Source organism: Otolemur garnettii, unplaced genomic scaffold (genome assembly GCF_000181295.1).
Source record: "Otolemur garnettii isolate 467f Iridium unplaced genomic scaffold, OtoGar3 scaffold00103, whole genome shotgun sequence".
Taxonomy (NCBI): domain Eukaryota; kingdom Metazoa; phylum Chordata; class Mammalia; order Primates; family Galagidae; genus Otolemur; species Otolemur garnettii.
The window spans coordinates 805,481-822,313 of NW_003852498.1; the positions used below are offsets into that span (position 1 = coordinate 805,481).

At 37.2% G+C, this 16,833-nt stretch overlaps 1 protein-coding gene across 1 annotated transcript in view; it reads right to left on the minus strand.

The window, feature by feature from the left end:
• Positions 1-16,833, minus strand: part of PPP3CA (protein phosphatase 3 catalytic subunit alpha) — a 145,646-nt gene that overhangs the window by 65,333 nt on the left and 63,480 nt on the right. The window contains exons 2-4 of the mRNA XM_012809289.2: positions 10,632-10,756; positions 1,420-1,531; positions 212-357 (exon numbers count right to left, since the gene is read on the minus strand). Of these exons, the coding sequence (XP_012664743.1) occupies positions 212-357; positions 1,420-1,531; positions 10,632-10,756 (383 nt within the window). The remainder of the gene's footprint in view (positions 1-211; positions 358-1,419; positions 1,532-10,631; positions 10,757-16,833) is intronic.

The window sequence follows — 16,833 nt, forward strand, 5'->3', positions numbered from 1 at the left end:
ATTCCTGAGCTCAAGTGATCCTCTTGCCTCAGCTTCCCAAGCAGCTGGGACTACAAATACATGCAACCAAGTCCGGCTAACTTTTCTATTGTTTACAGACATGGGATCTCACTCTTGCTCAGGGTGGTCTCAAACTTCTGACCTCAAATGATCCCCCTGCCTCGGCCTCTCACAGTGCTAGGATTACAGGCATGAACCACCAGGAACTTACTTTTCTGATATCATCTAAAGTGTTAATCTCTGGAGACAAACCACCGTGTACACACAGGAACTGCTGATTCATCAGGGCAGCCAGGGGAAGGCAGTCAAAGGCATCCATACAGGCATCATATACACGTTCTGAATACTTTATTTTACCTTTTAAAATGTGATTTAAAAAACAAATGTTTATTCTTGTGACATAGAGCTAAGAATAGTTTTTTAAAAAAACATTTTCTAGCCAGTACCATATTATTAGCATACAATTATACATTGCAAATTCCAAAATATAATTAAGACTTTTGAAGAGTTACACATTGACCTTTTATATATGGTGTTTTTCCTTTTTGTCATTCATCCACATTTTACAAGTTTTCATAACTTTTTACAGAGTAAAGCTGAGAACTTCTATGGACATCCTGGCTTTTGATCTACGGATGTATCACAATATACACAAACAACTGGAAGACTAACAGGAAAACGGCCATAGGCTGCTTGCTATTAGTGAATGATTTTACAGAAAAGCATATGGCAAGAAATATGCTAAAGCTGTTTCTATCTCACTGCAGATTGCTTTTTCTTTATTGACTTATATCTAAAGTTTCAAGAGAAGCTTTCATGCTCCACTGCATGAAATGAAATAGAAAAATCCTGGTATGTGTAGTACTAGTACCTGGCCTTCAATTTAACTGTTGATTTGTTTATATAGAGAACAAAAATATTAGTCTCTGTATAACTTCACACGTTTCAGTACACAACAGTGAAAGCTGAGAAGTGGAAAAGGAAATTTAAAGAACGTGTGCTGCACTCCTATATCTGTATCTAAAAGAAGACATCATCTTTAATTTTATAAAATGCACTAGAAGCTAATATCTATTGGGTCCAAAATAGAGGTACAGGGTTCAATCCACTCTTCCCATTTGCTTTTCTTGAGAGATGTGAAATTAAAGAGTAGAATTATTATCTTAAGCAGTAGGAGCCACAAATCAATTACGAGACATTACATCAAATGTTAACTTACATTCTTAGATTACCTTATAGAGAAGTTATAACTAAAAAAGGAATTAATTCTGTATTTTTATAACTGTCCATGCTTTAAAATAAATACAGAATAAAATGAGAAAGCGTCAATCTAAAATTTTGACATGTAGGAAAAGATCACAAATGCTTTTAATATTGATGAAACATAGTGTTAAAGGAAGAAGCTTGACGTATACTTACATTCTTGTTTAAATGTGAAATACTCTGTTAGATGTCTACATTCATGATTTCCACGAAGTAAAAACAGTGTTTTGGGGTAAAGAATTTTCAAGGCCCACAAATACAGCACACACTGAGAGAAATGAAAAGAAAAAGAAAAAACATATGAAAATAAGTATTTTTTCCTTTACAGTTACATATGCCATTGCTCGAATATCCTAAAGATGTGAATCAAATGTGTTGCCATGAACAAAAATCTCCAAAGGCTGGGACTTATCAGGAAGGATATCGACCATGACACGGAAAACATTACTTTGGTACAAAGTCAAAGTTTTATCACACACTATAAGAAAACAAAAGATATTATGTGGTCAAAAGAAAGAGAATTGTGTAGCCTTGAGGGGAATAGGAGAGGCTGGTTGAGGAAAAAATTGGAAAGAGAAAGAAGCTTAAATGAAATATGCTAGAAATGAAAATATACTGGTATAAACGTACAAGAAGAGATATTGGTATATGTGATGAGATTTCCTGGCCTTTATTTTAGCTACATTTATGTATGAAACAAAACTTAAGGCTTTGTGTGCCAAAGACACTGAAATAAAAGACAAGATGATTAGGGAGAAGAAGGCAGGGAGGTAGTGAAAGAAATTGAAAGTAACAGAAAATAGAGAAGCAATCCAAGTGAGCTGGCTTGGCAGTGTTTGCTTTCAAATCTTATCTTGCATTTTCTTTCTGATTCTTCCTTTTCTGTTGCCTGACTTTTAAAATAATTATAGAGATATAAAGAGAAGTGTCTTTATTTTCTTTATTAATTGTCTGTTAATCATACTGTACTAACAGCTAGGGGATACATTTCACATAGGTTAAAGCTCTCTAGTTTATGTAAAAATGATGGCCAACAATGCATTTACCAAGTTTGGAATAAAAAACCTGCAGTTTTCCTGAAATATGCATGCAGACAACTAGAGTACTCAAGTATTAGCATCAATTTCATTACCTGAAACTGGCATTCATTAAAAATCCACGGGGAGCAGAACACCATAGTTTAAAAGCCAAGTATGCTTTTTTATCCTCATGAAATTTGTGTTGTAAAAGTGAAGCGAAAAAGATGGAGAAACCACAAAAATACTGAGACAAGTGTGATTCTGGTTCCCAAAATTTGAAACCCAAATCCACAATATTTATACTTTAATAACCTGCTTTCCAACATTATAGTAGATATGCTGGATAATGTCTACAGGGAAAAATTACTTGCAACCTGTATTTTCTGTGCTACCTGTGAAGAATAATCCTCCCTGTCAGCTTGTGTGATAATCTGAAGAAGGAATGCAAACTAATTGTTTTCAATTCAAGTTACCTTACCGTCCAAGTTTTGGAGAAAATTCTAATTATCAGAATAAGTGTGTACTACTGTATTGTTGAAGCAAGATATTGTCTCTATTGATAATATTACTGAAGTGGACAAAAATAATAGGTTGGCATTAAATGATACATATGTTACTTAAATTAACTTCCTAATGGTTACTTTCTGTTTACAGTTATTAGCTAATGTGTCTAACGATATTAATATTCTCTGAGAAGTTGAGCAAATGGGCTGCACAAGTGACCCAGCAGCACACTGAACTGCAGGCACCAGTAGAGCTCCCTGCTGTCTCAGCGGGTAGTCTGGTGGCTTAATGAGTCCCTGGTCTGTATCAGGTTTTATAGCTGCACTTACATGTTTTAATAAAAGGAGTCTGCACTACTCAAGTTTGTATCAAATTCCCGAACATATTTATATAAACTATCATTAATGTCAATGAGAGGATTGTTCCCAATTTAAAATTTATAAGGCTGTACCTTAATCTGAGGGCAATATATACAAGGGCTATCCGGAAATTATCTACCATGTAATATGAAAACTAAAGACATATGTGGCTAGATGCACTCTGGACAGCCCTTGTAGGTTCTGCCTAATGGGTTGTTAACTTGGGTTAGGCTGTCTAACGGGAAACACGGATGGGTATGTAAAGTCCCTTAAAATATATCTAAGTGTTGAAATTGCTAATTGCAAATGAGTTTTATTCATGTGTTGGGGAGAGAAGACATGTTTTGGCAGCTATTTTTTTGTAAGTTTTTTTTTCTATGTCCAGTGAAGTGTACATATCTTAAATTACAGGTCAATTAATTTTCACATATGTGTACTCCCATGAAACTAACACCCAGAATCTAGTTCCATTTCAGCACCAGAAGGCTGCCTTGGGCCCCCTCCCAGTCGATATTCTTTTGGAAACAGAATCCCAATTCTGACCTCTTTAGGTTCAGTTTTGCCTGTAGTAATTTATTTTAAAGCAAAGCGATTATCTCTCCAGTTAAAATCTAACTGCATTTTTTAACCCCGTCAAATACTATCAGAGGAATCACAGTCTAAGACACATGGGTTCTCTTTTGCTACTTGTTAAAGATCTTGGGACATTAGCACGTAGCTGTAGCACCTCTAGCCTAATTACTGCGGCTCTCTCATAACTGAAACCCCAAAGAGCGAAGAAATGCTCTATGCTAAATATCCCTGTCACGTCTACTTACAACTGTTTTTTGCTTTTTTTACTTAGAATTTTAAATTGCAGATTAATGGGAGGGTACAAATAACCACATTATAATGTTTGCGTTTGTTAGGTAGAGTCTCTTGTACTTGTGTCTTGCACCCAAGAGGTGTGCCATATACCCCGTTACACAGTGCCCATTAAGCAGGAACACACCCATCCCCTTTCCTCCTCCACTCTCCCTTCCCTTGACCCCTTTCTTCTCAACATGAATTGACTTTTTCTCTTATGTGGGTGCTATTAGACCATCTACTGGCTTCATATTAGTATTGAGGACATGGATACTTGCTTTTCCATTCTTGTCTTACTACTTGCAACTTTTTGACGATGCAAAACACACTTAATTTTCCTTATTATTTAATAGATGTATAAAGCACCTAGTATATGGTAGGAGTTCAGTAAAATATTAGCTCCTTTCCTGTAAATGAAGAAGGAAAAAAGGGAGAGAGGGAGGAAGGGAAGGAAGAAAAAGAAGGAGGGAAGGAAGGGAGGAGAGACTAGGGGGAAAGAGAGAAAAAAATAACGCAATTTCCAAATTCTTGGCTCAAAAGTACTCTAAAAACAAGAGTCCTGTTTTCATTTTTTTTCCTTTTCCCCTGTGGCAAGAATAAAATATCTTCCCAAACACTGAATAAAACCACAAATGCAGCCAACACGGAAGAAGTGGCACGGTAAATGAAAGGGCAAGGGTGGACTGGAGAACGGAGCCCTGCCAGCCTTCACCCTCAACATCTGGTGGGCACCAGCGGCCAAGTATAACACTGTCTTGCTGGAAATTATTTTGCCATCTAAAGTTTTAACATTTTGGAGAACCGAGGATCTTAAGCAAAATCATAACCTAATATTAGTTAAAAAAGGAAAGCCTCTTATAAAAAAATGACAATCCATAAAAGCAGCTAATAAAATTAGTTAAATAATGATTTATCTCTTTGTGGTGTCAGATGGCTAATTGGAATCCAATTTTCACTGAATTAATTGGCTCAGGTAGAACTGAGGGCCACGTTACACTGGCCTTTCTGCACGGTGAGATACAACTGAGTTGCACTAATCACTTTAACTGGATCCTTACTGTCTCTCCCTTCTTACTCTTGATTAAACACATATTTATTTATACTTGGAAGTTAGTTTGAGTTACTCAGTATGAATGGATAAGCAGCTCTTTTAATAAATTTTTGTCAAAGACACAGTTTTTTTCTCTCTGAATAACCTATCTTCCCCCATAAAGTGGCACTAAAAATATAATAGTCATTGGTTTAATTTTCAATAATAATAGTCCAATGATATCTTTTGTAATTTATGCTTTTTAATAATAAATATTCCTGAAAAACTGCATAGGGACCTAAAGAAGGAACCAAGGAAAAAGCGGTATATCTTTTATTTTTTTGTAGAGACAGAGTCTCACTTTACTGCTCTCAGTAGAGTGCTCTGGTGTCACACAGCTCACAGCAACCTCCCAACTCCTGGGCTTAGGTGATTCTCTTGCCTCAGCCTCCCAAGTAGCCAAGACTACAGGCACCCACCACAACACCCGGCTATTTCTTTGCTGCAGTTTGGCCAGGATGGGTTTGGAGCCGCCACCCTGAGCTACAGGTGCTGCCCGCTTTAGCTGTCTTACTAATCAGTTCTTTAAAGTAGCTATCCCCGCTGTGAAACATTCCAATCAAAAGTACAGCCTCTCAATCATCGGACAATCAAATGAAAGACACACGTTAGCTGGGAAAGATCCAAACTCCTGAAATGTCAGATTCACCTCCTCTCAGACATCTTCTGCCGGAGCTGACAAGCACCCCAAGAGGAGGCACTGAGATAGCAAAGCACCGTAGTGACAGCTGGCTACAGGGAGACAGCAGGACGATTCCGTCCTCCTGTCTGCGGCATCACACTGTCACCCAACATCGCTCCTTGTCTTGCTTGCTTGCTGTTTTCGGGCAGAAGCACGGACTATTGCTTGACTAGATGTGGTTCGTTCTGGTCTGTGAATTCACAGCTAATAAACACAGCGACTCCTCACACTTAAATGCGTTTGAGGCCTGGGTTGAGCGCGGGATGGAAGTAGAGCAGAGGGGCCAGGTCTCTGCTAAGCTCCAGGCCCTGCAGTGCGGGCTGGCTAGAAAGGGAGCTTGAGGAAACAGCTGTGCGTGACTGCCTGCAGTGCTGCCTTTCCCTGTCTTCTCTGAAACGCACGCAGCCAGGACCTCTCCACACACATGTGCCTGATCAAAGGGACGAGGTAGAGTAATGCAATCATCAGAAAGAGCAGGATTTGGTGCAGGACAAATTATTACTCAAAACAAAATTACCTCTTTCATCACTACCCAAAAGCTCGCTTGTCTTAGTTGGGCTAACGTTGTGGGAAATTATTTCTAATCTTGGCAAAAGAAGATTGGTGGTGGGGGTAGGAGACTACATAAAACTAGCTCTATGCACTGCCCAGCATGCATTACTACGTGCCTGGAAATACACCCAGCAGAGACTATTTGAAATCTGAACCTATTCTTCAAAGCTGATTTGGTAAAAATTAAACTTAAGTGCTCCCCTTCTCCCAGAGGATGGCCAGAGAAGAATACTGCGGTGGAGCCCTGAATTACTGACATGAATCAAGAACCTTCTGAAGCTTATTAGGACAACACACACTGGAAAACTGAGCTCTTACTTTAGGATTTTTCTGAAACCAGCAGTATTATACTCACAGAGAACACTTTTTATTTAAGGCTTTGGCCTTCAGATTAAACACGTGGGGAGAGAATTGTGTGTACATGTTTGCACATGCATGGGGGAATGTATCACCGTGTGTCAGTTCTGTGCGACTGCTGAATGCATTTTGTGTGGTACTTGGTGGCAGACCTAATGAATGTACTGTGGCTGAGGCCTCGGTAGTGGGAAGAGTAAAGACTTGGAGTCCCAGCATTGCCACTTACTACGTGAGTGTCACCTCAGAGCCTTAGTTTTCGCATCCTAAAAGGAATGCATTTACATATTCCTATTAAAACTGTAAGAAATAAATGAGACTATTTAACCATGCAAACAATAGGATTTACAAAACACAAACAATGTCAGGTTCCTTAATCCACAATAAAAATCCCCCAAGTATTCTCAGTAAGTACCATTTATAGGACAGTCTGTTCTATTTTAAATATGATGCTATCTCTGAGCAACTCCAAAGCCTCTCAAAGGTCATAATCGAATCAAAACAGAAAACAAGAGATATTTTGTCATTTTTGTGTATATGTGCAAGTCCCTGGGTCTGTGCCCTCAGATTCCTAGAGTTTCATTAAATTTAATCTAAATTTAGTTTAAATTTAATTTCAAAAAAATTTAAAAAATTGAAGATGAGGACTGGATACATGCATGTTAGAACTTTTAAATGTCCATTGATAACAGAGTTTGACATGTCACCAAGGGTCAGTTTGATTCTTTGATTCTTTGCTTATATTTCAAAAGGAGCATGTTATCAGTACATAAAATACAGCACTTTCATAGTTCACATATCTAGAGTAACTGTAGATTAAAAATAAATCTGCTGAGGAACAAATTAGTGATTACTGCTTCTCAGCTTCTTTCCTTTAAAAAAAAATAGAGCTCAGGTGGTGCCTGTGGCTCAAGGAGTAGGAACCGGCTCCATATGCTGAGGGTGGCAGGTTCGAGCCCGGCCCTGGCCAAAACTGCAGAACAACAAAATAGAGCTCTAACAAGCATTAAGTAGGAAAAGGTTGGGGACTTTAAAGTGGATTGAGCCCAGAGATTCAGAAGTCTGTATTCTTTAAGTTAAAAAAAAAGGTAAGTAATGACCAGTAAGATTAAGAAATCATATCAACCAAGGATGAAGCTGGTGGGATAAAGAAGGAAAAGTCCACTTGTGCCAACTGTTACTCAAGAAACATGTATTTAATTAACAAATACAGAAGAATGTGATCCCTTTCATTACATTTTTAAAATTATAAACTAAGTTGTTAAAAATCATAAATCTTATGATGCTAAAGAAAAATTTCCAACACAGTGCTATCCATTGTTTGCCTGATAAAAACAATTGCTCTTGACAGGATAGTCCTGAGATGGTCTCGATCCAAAGCAAGATTCAAGGAAAGTAGAACATCTACTTCATTCAATCTCATCCTCCTTTCTTAGGAGTACTATAACGTTAAATAAACAAAATGAATTTAAGAGTTACTAAAATAATTTTTAAAATATTTACTTAGATTCTACATAACCCTAATTCGAGGGAATTAGCAGAAACCCCTGACCTTCCATTGCTGTTTGTTGCCCACTGCAGTCATTCCCAAAGCTGGGTGCATACAAATCACGTAGGGCCAAATCGACGAATTCTGACTCATGGATACAGGTGGAAGTAATTGTGCCACTTTTGAAAAACATCCTCAACCAAAAGAACACAGCCTTCTCCCTCTCCTTTTCCTTCTTGCTGAATGTAGTAAGGAGATATGATAGGTGAAGCTATCTTGGGTCATGAGGCTGTCTTTGGAATGAGGCCATGAACACAAAGCAGAGCAACAAAGCAGAAGGAGGCTGGGCCTGACACCACACTGGGCCACCTCGGCCCTGGTCTGCCCACTTAGGGACTCTGACAGAGGAAGAAACAAACATTTCTGTTGCTCAAACGACCATTATGTCAAGCTTTCTTCTTGTTGTTGTTACCCTCAGGAGACACTAGCCCTGATGTAATACAAAAGTCTTAAAAAATTTAAACTTAATTGCACTTCCTTGCTGGTGAAGCTGGTCAAGGAAGCCCAAAAACAACCCCAAGGTTTGCAAGGTTCATTAATTTCATGCTCTGTATTGCTGCTCGCTTCACTCTCCCTCCCAATAAACCTTACCTGACTTTGATTCCATCTTTCCCAACCGAATGTGCCTTCAATACCTCCTCATTTTTCTATATTCCAATGACTTACAAGTTAACCTCCTTTATCATAAGATTTTAATAATCCATTCAAATTATTAAAGGTGGATGATTTGTTTTTAGCTATATAGATTTTCATGGGTATATTTTCCAACACAGATTTAGTTTTCTAGAGAGCAAAGGTGTACGTTACATTTCTGCAAATCCTTCAAAGTCCCCATAATAGACATTTTACGCATACACATTTTATGTGCTTCGCAATACTTGATTAACAAATGGAAGAAACACTGAAAATTTGCTTTCTCTTTCAGGATTTATACATCATCACCACCCCTCCTTCCCTCACCATTACAATGAATAATTAAGACTCTTGTGAGCCTCAAATGAAGAAAGGATTAATGTATCAGCAGACACATACATGTTTATACATTTTCATTGATATGTATATATTTGTGTATATATGTACATATATGTCAGTGTATATATATTAATATAAATGCGTGTATTTGATACACATATACATACAACTGGAGGTGAACTGAATAACCCAAAAATAAAACTGGTATTATAGCTTGAAAAAAAAGAGCTGTTTTAGGGTTGTATGTTTTTCAACATTAAATATCTATTTAGTAAATAAAATATTAGAATAATTTTTTTTTTTTTTTGAGACAGAGTCTCACTGTGTTGCCCTCGGTAGAGTGTCCTGGTGTCACAGCACACAGCAACCTCAAACTCTTTGGCGTAAGCCATTCTCTTGCCTCAGCCTCCAGAGTAGCTGGGACTACAAGTGCCTGCCACAACATTTGGCTATTTTTGTTGTTGTTGCAGTTGTTATTGTTGTTTTAACTGACCCAGGCCGAGTTCGAACCCGCCACCATTGGTGTATGTAGCTGGTGCTGGAACCACTGTGCTAAAAATTATTATAATAATTTTAAACAGAATTTTTCACATAATTATTATGAATATATGATGTTAATGTGACACTTCTTAAAGTTAATTTCTCTGTTTAATTAAGAATAATAATTTTCCCTTTTAAGGTTTTTTTTAGTAGCACATATATTGTGAGCTACTATACATGAGCTCTGATTCTTTAAAACATATTCTATTTCAAACCATTTATTTCAATGGATATTTATTAAAGCAGCACAGTAGGTACCAGGAAGAAAAAACTTATGAATAAAACAAGGTCCTTGCCTTTATTTTGAAGGCAATTTCTGCTTACCTAAATCAGATGCAGATGGGAGGCAGAGGAAGTACCTCAACTCAAAGGTTATCTGTTTTGTTTTAATTAATGAGTTTGACAACTTAGCCTAGTTAGATGACAGATACCAAAAAAGACAAAATACAGCAGCTGTAAATGTCCTCACACATATTCACAGACACAAACACGGACCTGGACACACATACACTTTGCTATCAATTTACAAAAGTAACACTCTCACAATCATAAGGCATAAACATGGAAAAATATTCTTGCTTATTTTATCAACTTTGATCACTTCTTTCAGTGGGAAATAAAATTATCTAAAGTAAAACAAGATATAATTTTTGTAAATTCGTAAACATAAAATACACAAAAGGTAAAATCTTACTATTTATCATTTTCTTGGCATCCCTATAGATGAAAAAGGACATGAGAATCTACTGAAAATAGAACATGTACGATTCTATGGATTAAGTATTAAAAGTCATGGTTGTAGGCTGGGGATTTCCCTAAGGCAATAACATTTATCACTCTTTTATATTAAGACATTGTCGATTCATAACTAAGCAGCTAAGAAGAAATGATGTGAACTTACTTCGATACTGAAGTACCCTCTGTCAACATAGTCCCCTAAAAAGAGGTAGCGCGTGTTGGCAGGAGATCCCCCCACTTCAAAGAGCTTCATCAAGTCAAAGAATTGTCCATGAATGTCCCCACAAACTGAAAAGAAACAAATGAAATTCATTTTATGGTCATATTATGGTAAGACTGAGCTAGACAATAAAATCACAAAATTTCAGAGCCAAATTAATTTCAAGTTCATCTTGGCCAAGGCATTCTTTTGCAGAAAAGAACAGTGAGACAGAAAAGCTAAGTACTTTGCTCAAGATTCCAAAGTTAATTAGTGGCAGAACTGGATCCGGTATCCAGGTCAGCGAATGCGCAGATTAACTAGAAAATTAAGATAACAAAAACAATAATGGCTATTAGTTTGCATTTAACAATTCTGCATGAGACACTGTGCTAAGAAATTGATACACGTTATCTAATTTAACCCTAACAAAGTCATGGGATAAATCTTCATTTTGCTGGTAAAAGAAAGGCAAAGACAGATTCAGGAATCTGCCATAATCTATGAACAGCTGAAGTCTGAATGCACAGCCACTATACACGATCACCTCCTGAAGAAAACGAAATTTTGATATGTATCGTAAAAACTATGTTTCATTGAATCTAAAATATCAATTGTAGGACACATGACTATTTCATGTACTGAAAAGAAAAATAAACTCCAATTACATTTAAATTATAGAATATATCCTTATAAGATGTATTCTATAATAATATCAAATGTTAAAATGAAAAGAAAAGCTGTGAATATCTAAAACTGTAAAACAGTATAGAAACAATCAGTGGGAACTGATACTTCTTAACATTCTCATGTTCTCTTTTAAATCAAATTTATTAGAGGAGCGTAGGTTCTGTTTTTAAAAAATCACTTATTCAATACTTATTATGTCATTTGTTATTTTTAAAGCTCTAAAAAATAAATATCACTATCGCCATTATGCAGATAGAGAAATGACAGTGCTTAGAGAGGTTATGTGGCTTTAGCAAGGACACTATTAAAAATGGACAATCCAAGGCTTAAATTCAGATCTGTCTGATTCAAAGCTTTTCTTGTCAACCACCACATTATGATATCTTTGATATTTGTATTTGTTTTACATATGTGCATATATATATATTTAATATTTTAAAGTATACTTCAGGTTGTATGATGCGCATCATGTGACTGCTCTCTGCCACACTAAAAGGTACACAAAATGAGTGAGTCCATTAGTGACTAGGAAATCAGGATGCCAAAGCTGCGTATCTTGTCAACATTATAGGCTGCAATTACAAGCAGATTATTAAAATATCTTATACTTCCTTGATTCATCTGACAAAAGTTCCTAGAAAGAAGAATGAGTTCACTGACAAAATAATTACAAAACACAAAGGTTAAAAACATTATGTACTGTAAATCCCTGTCTTTCCCACCAAGGAATACCTGAGGACCCACAGCTCCATCAACCTGAAACAGGTACAGGTGGACTCTATTTTAGAATGTCTGTGCTCAGAAATCTAAGCACCTGCCCCCACAGCTATAACAAGGAGCTTTGACTGCTAATACATCTGTTTCTTGGACTCCAATTATATAGCTTTCTCCCTTTTTTGAGCAAGAGATAAATTGTAGAAATATCAGAAACATATTCTTCCATTTTAAAAATAATATAACCTTCTAGAAGATTGTTAAGAATTATTTTGTTCAATTGATACAGTTGAACAAATAAGTCCTTATCCTGAATATAGTGAGAAATTTGGTCTGTAAAAGACACATCACGTGTTTGTGCTTTCTTGCCATCACATGCAGTATCTTTACCAAAGGGAAAGAAAGAAAGAGCCATGACTATTGTAGCCAAATGTTCCGGGAGGAGCTGTCAGTGCCTGCACTGCAGGAGATGCTCCTGGCTGCATCTGGAGCTGCAAACACTGGCATGAATAATAATGAACTCCTAAAACCCTTTACATGTTTTAGTATATGTATATACATACAATATAATTAAACAAATTTAAGAGAATAAAATATGCATTTTAAAAACTGAATTAGCACATCTTTTATTGCTAACTTTTTAAAAAGACAAGGCTAAAGCTTATTAGTTAACAAGTACCAAGAAATTAACCTTCATCCTTTGAAATCACAGCTTAGTATGGATTATTTATTACAAGCACTAGTTTCTCCCAAGTTGTAAGAATTTTTTATCTGTCAGATGGATTATTTCCAACCAAAAAATTACAAAGCAAAAACAATTTAGCTAGAAACCATGACTTCAAAAATGCCCTCCATTAAGTTTGGAAGTTGAAGAGAGAAACTTCAAGGCAAGAAAGTATGAAGCGGGATATTTTCTTCCAGCTGATTTTATGCAGCCCTTCAAATGTAAATGAGTGTGACCCTGACATTTTCTATACCCCATATCTTTCCACTGGCTTGCTCCCTCTCACTGAAGACCTTCTCAGAGCAATGACGGTCAAACATGGAATAAGGCTCAGGGAAAACAGGTGGTGGGGGAAGATACAGTCTTTAAACATTTGGAATTTTTATTGTACCAGCAAATTTGGTAATAATATTTTAGGCTATTATTAATATATCCCCAAGATGAAATAGTCGTATCAAAGCCATGAGAGGCGGCAGTGTGCTCCGGCTAACTTAGTCTCTGGACCCACAATGCTCAGGGTCTAGGCCCTACTGTCCTACTTACTACCTCAGCGAGCCTGAGCAAGCTACTCAACCTCTCTGAGTCCCAATGGGGTGACATCAGTACTTTGTTGGGCTATTGTGAGAATTTAGTGTGTTGTTATTGTAATGGGCTTAGATGAGTTCCTAGAATCTGGTAAGAACTTGATAAATGTTTTAGCAAACTGCCATTTCAGAACAACTACATCTCAAACGTCGAAATCCCAGAGAAAATTGGGCTATGGTGCTTGCAGTTGGGGGGTGTGAGGAGTGAAAGTCCTTCCAGAATATTCTAAAGCATCTTCTTCACCAGCGGTTCTCAACCTGTGGGTCGCGGCCCATAGGAACTGTATTAAAAGGTGGTGGCATTAGGAAGGTTGAGAACCACTGTTCTTCACCCTTCCTTTTCCTCTTCTGTTGCCTTTTTACCCTTCATTTTAACTCCCGGCCATAGCTGAACTCAAGGATATCTGCTTTTTACTTTTCCATGTCAATGACATAAATACCACATATCATTAATTCAGGTTATAGACTGTGGGGAATTAAACAATTTTAGCATCTGACATAGAACTGCAGCATAATCTGGCAGCCAGAATGAAAAAAAAAATTAAACAAATAGGCTGCAGACACTGCAAACATTATGAAGATATATTTTCTTTTGTTGGCATAAAAAGTACATTATCATAAATATAGTTTTAGAAAAACAGAAAATTAATCTCTTTTTTGTGGCCTATAATAACTTTGTGATAGGAAATAATCTCAATGATTTATAAGATCACTGCAATAAGTGGGTTTTAGCTTGATAATATAAAATAGCAAAGAGCGACTGTTATAAACTCGGCATGGAAAACAAAATATACTGAAATCCAGTTACTTGCATGATCATCACAGTATCACTGACTTTACCTTAGAACAGCTATAGAATTCAAAAACCCTGCTTTTAAAGTAGGACCACTTATGATAATGTTCAGCAAAGGAAAACAACTTGCCCGCATAACTATAAAAAATTCAAAGGCAAAGCAAAGAAAACAAATAATGCAAACAAATAAATTCAAACAAAATATACTTGATAAATGGAGGCATTTTATAAGGACATTTAAGAATTCTCAAGAGCAATTTAGTTGGTCACCATCCATTCCTTGGCTTGTTCACTGGAAGCCAGTCTTCTCTATGTCAAATAAGCCAAGTTTCCTTGTTCCTCAGATTTCCACAGGCTGCCTCTCTTTCATTCCACTAAGTCTTAGATACATGCCACATGCTCAGTAGGTCTTTCCTGACGATGGTATGTAAAGGAGCTACCTCCCTCTGCAATCATCCTTCATCCCACCCCATCCCATCCTTTAGTGAATGGACGTAGAAAGTAAGAAGACTTTACTCTCTTCACAGTATTTACTACTACCAAGAATTATTTAGTTGATTTATTTGTATGCTTGCTTCTTCTCTGATTATTCAGCTGGAGTATAATCTCTGCCAGGAAGGTAATTTGTCAGTTTTGTTCATTGCATCCCCTGTGCCTGGAATAGCTCCTGCCATCCAGTAGATGCACAAGAAACGTGTTACTCTAGGATTCTTCCACAGGGTCTATGCCATGTTTAATTTGGAAATCCATTAACTAAGAAGTCAGAGATTTTTGAGATGCTCAAGGAATTGATAAAGATTGACAAAGCTGTGGGTTTGCCTTAGTATAAGGCAAAGGCTTTCAACTTACATGAGGCTGTGTTCATATTAAGCCTCTAAGTCACAGGTTTTGAAACAGTGTGCAGCAAGACCGGGGTAGAATGTGGAACCATCACATGTCTTATTTCCTCACCTGGTACCAGATCAGAACCACTGTGGGAGGTTTTGACAGTATGGATTCCTGGATATAGAATCTGAATCTCTGGAGATGCAGAAGGAAGCTCTAGGATGCTTTTTGTCCAGTTGGTTGACTAAAAAGACCACACACACCACCCTCATGCTTCTGCATGCTTGTGCAATTCCCCTCACAGGCATCATATGGAGAGGAGGCACACATGTGGAAGGCACTCCCTTCAATGCTATTGGTTAGGATTTCACTGCTGTGTGGAAGAATCATAATGAAGGGATTGTTTGATGAAGTCTAGTTGGGAGGGATGATTTTCTTTGGGCATTTCATTGCAGCTATTGCCCAGGCCTTGTATATTTCAATGGTAAGATAAGAGATTTACTCCTAAAGTCCTGATAGGTAGAACACACACTATTTTGGTATCAAACTGCAGGAAGAAGTGGCCGTCATCCTGAGGCATCCCAGAGGCATTCACAAACAGGTACACAAAGGAAGGAGGGTGGGGCTGTGGTATCACACAGTGGAGAGGCTACTGGATTATACTATCCTTGGCTCCTCCATCCATCTTCCTGGGTTCTCACTGCACTGGTGTCCAAAGAGAAGTAAAACATGTCAAGGCCAGCTGAGGAGGCAAGCTGTCTGCTTGGCTGCTTAGGGTCCCCAATTCCCTAGGAGGCTGGGTCCTTTTACCTTCTCCATCACTTGGTTTTGACAGTACTTCTCAAACAGTTTAGCAGGCTTGGACAAGTCCTATCCCATTCATTACACCTTCAAGGTAAGCTCACCCTTCACCAACACACCCCTGCTTCCCACATTCCCTTGTTTCCCATTATTTATTTCTCTTTCCCAGTGAGAATGCATTCTCACCAACTGTCCTGCAGGGAACACCACTGATAGAGACCTGCGCTACTGAAAAAGCACCCAAAATACAGAAGCACAATAAGGGGAATAAAAATACTTCTAGGGCTCTACGAAAGCCGCCATCCATCTGGCTGAATATTCCAAACACACCATGTCTTCAATAGGTTATTAACGAATCTCTGCAAATTTATGTCAGAAACTTAGAGAGTCTATTTAATATAAATATTAATTTATATTAATAAAAATATAATATTTTTAATAAAAATATTTTAAATATTTGATAAAAATTAATACATTAAGAATATTGAAATAAAATATAAGATTTTTTTTTCTGGACCACTACTGTTCCTATCCATTAGTAACCTAATATGCCACAACATGTCGGTTATTTTCCCGTCAGAAGTAATCCTCCATTTGTTTTTGTACTGGAGAAGAAAGAACCTCCAGATACACTGAGCAGATGAATGTTTGGTGAGGAGGAGGCAATGTTGTCATTGTCTTCTTGCTGCTTTCCCAAAGCGGGGTGACTAAGTGGTTTTGAATGTGGCTACTTTACCAACCTAAATACAGCCAAATGGTACAAGAGTGACCAATGTCCCGAACTGCTTATACACTCTTATCTCTCCCTTACCATGAGAAAATAAATACATTCTCCCTGATCAACTACTACATAAGACTGAAGAAATTAGTTTTGCAGAACTGCCTTTTAATATTGCTTCCCTCCCTCCTCATCCACTTAAAAAAAAACTTTATTGGAAATTATTTCACACAGGAGTAGTTACAACAGCTTTTGATCTAAGTTGAATGTTGAAGTAGAAAACAGAAAAATAATATGCAGAAAAGATTTATTTCTTA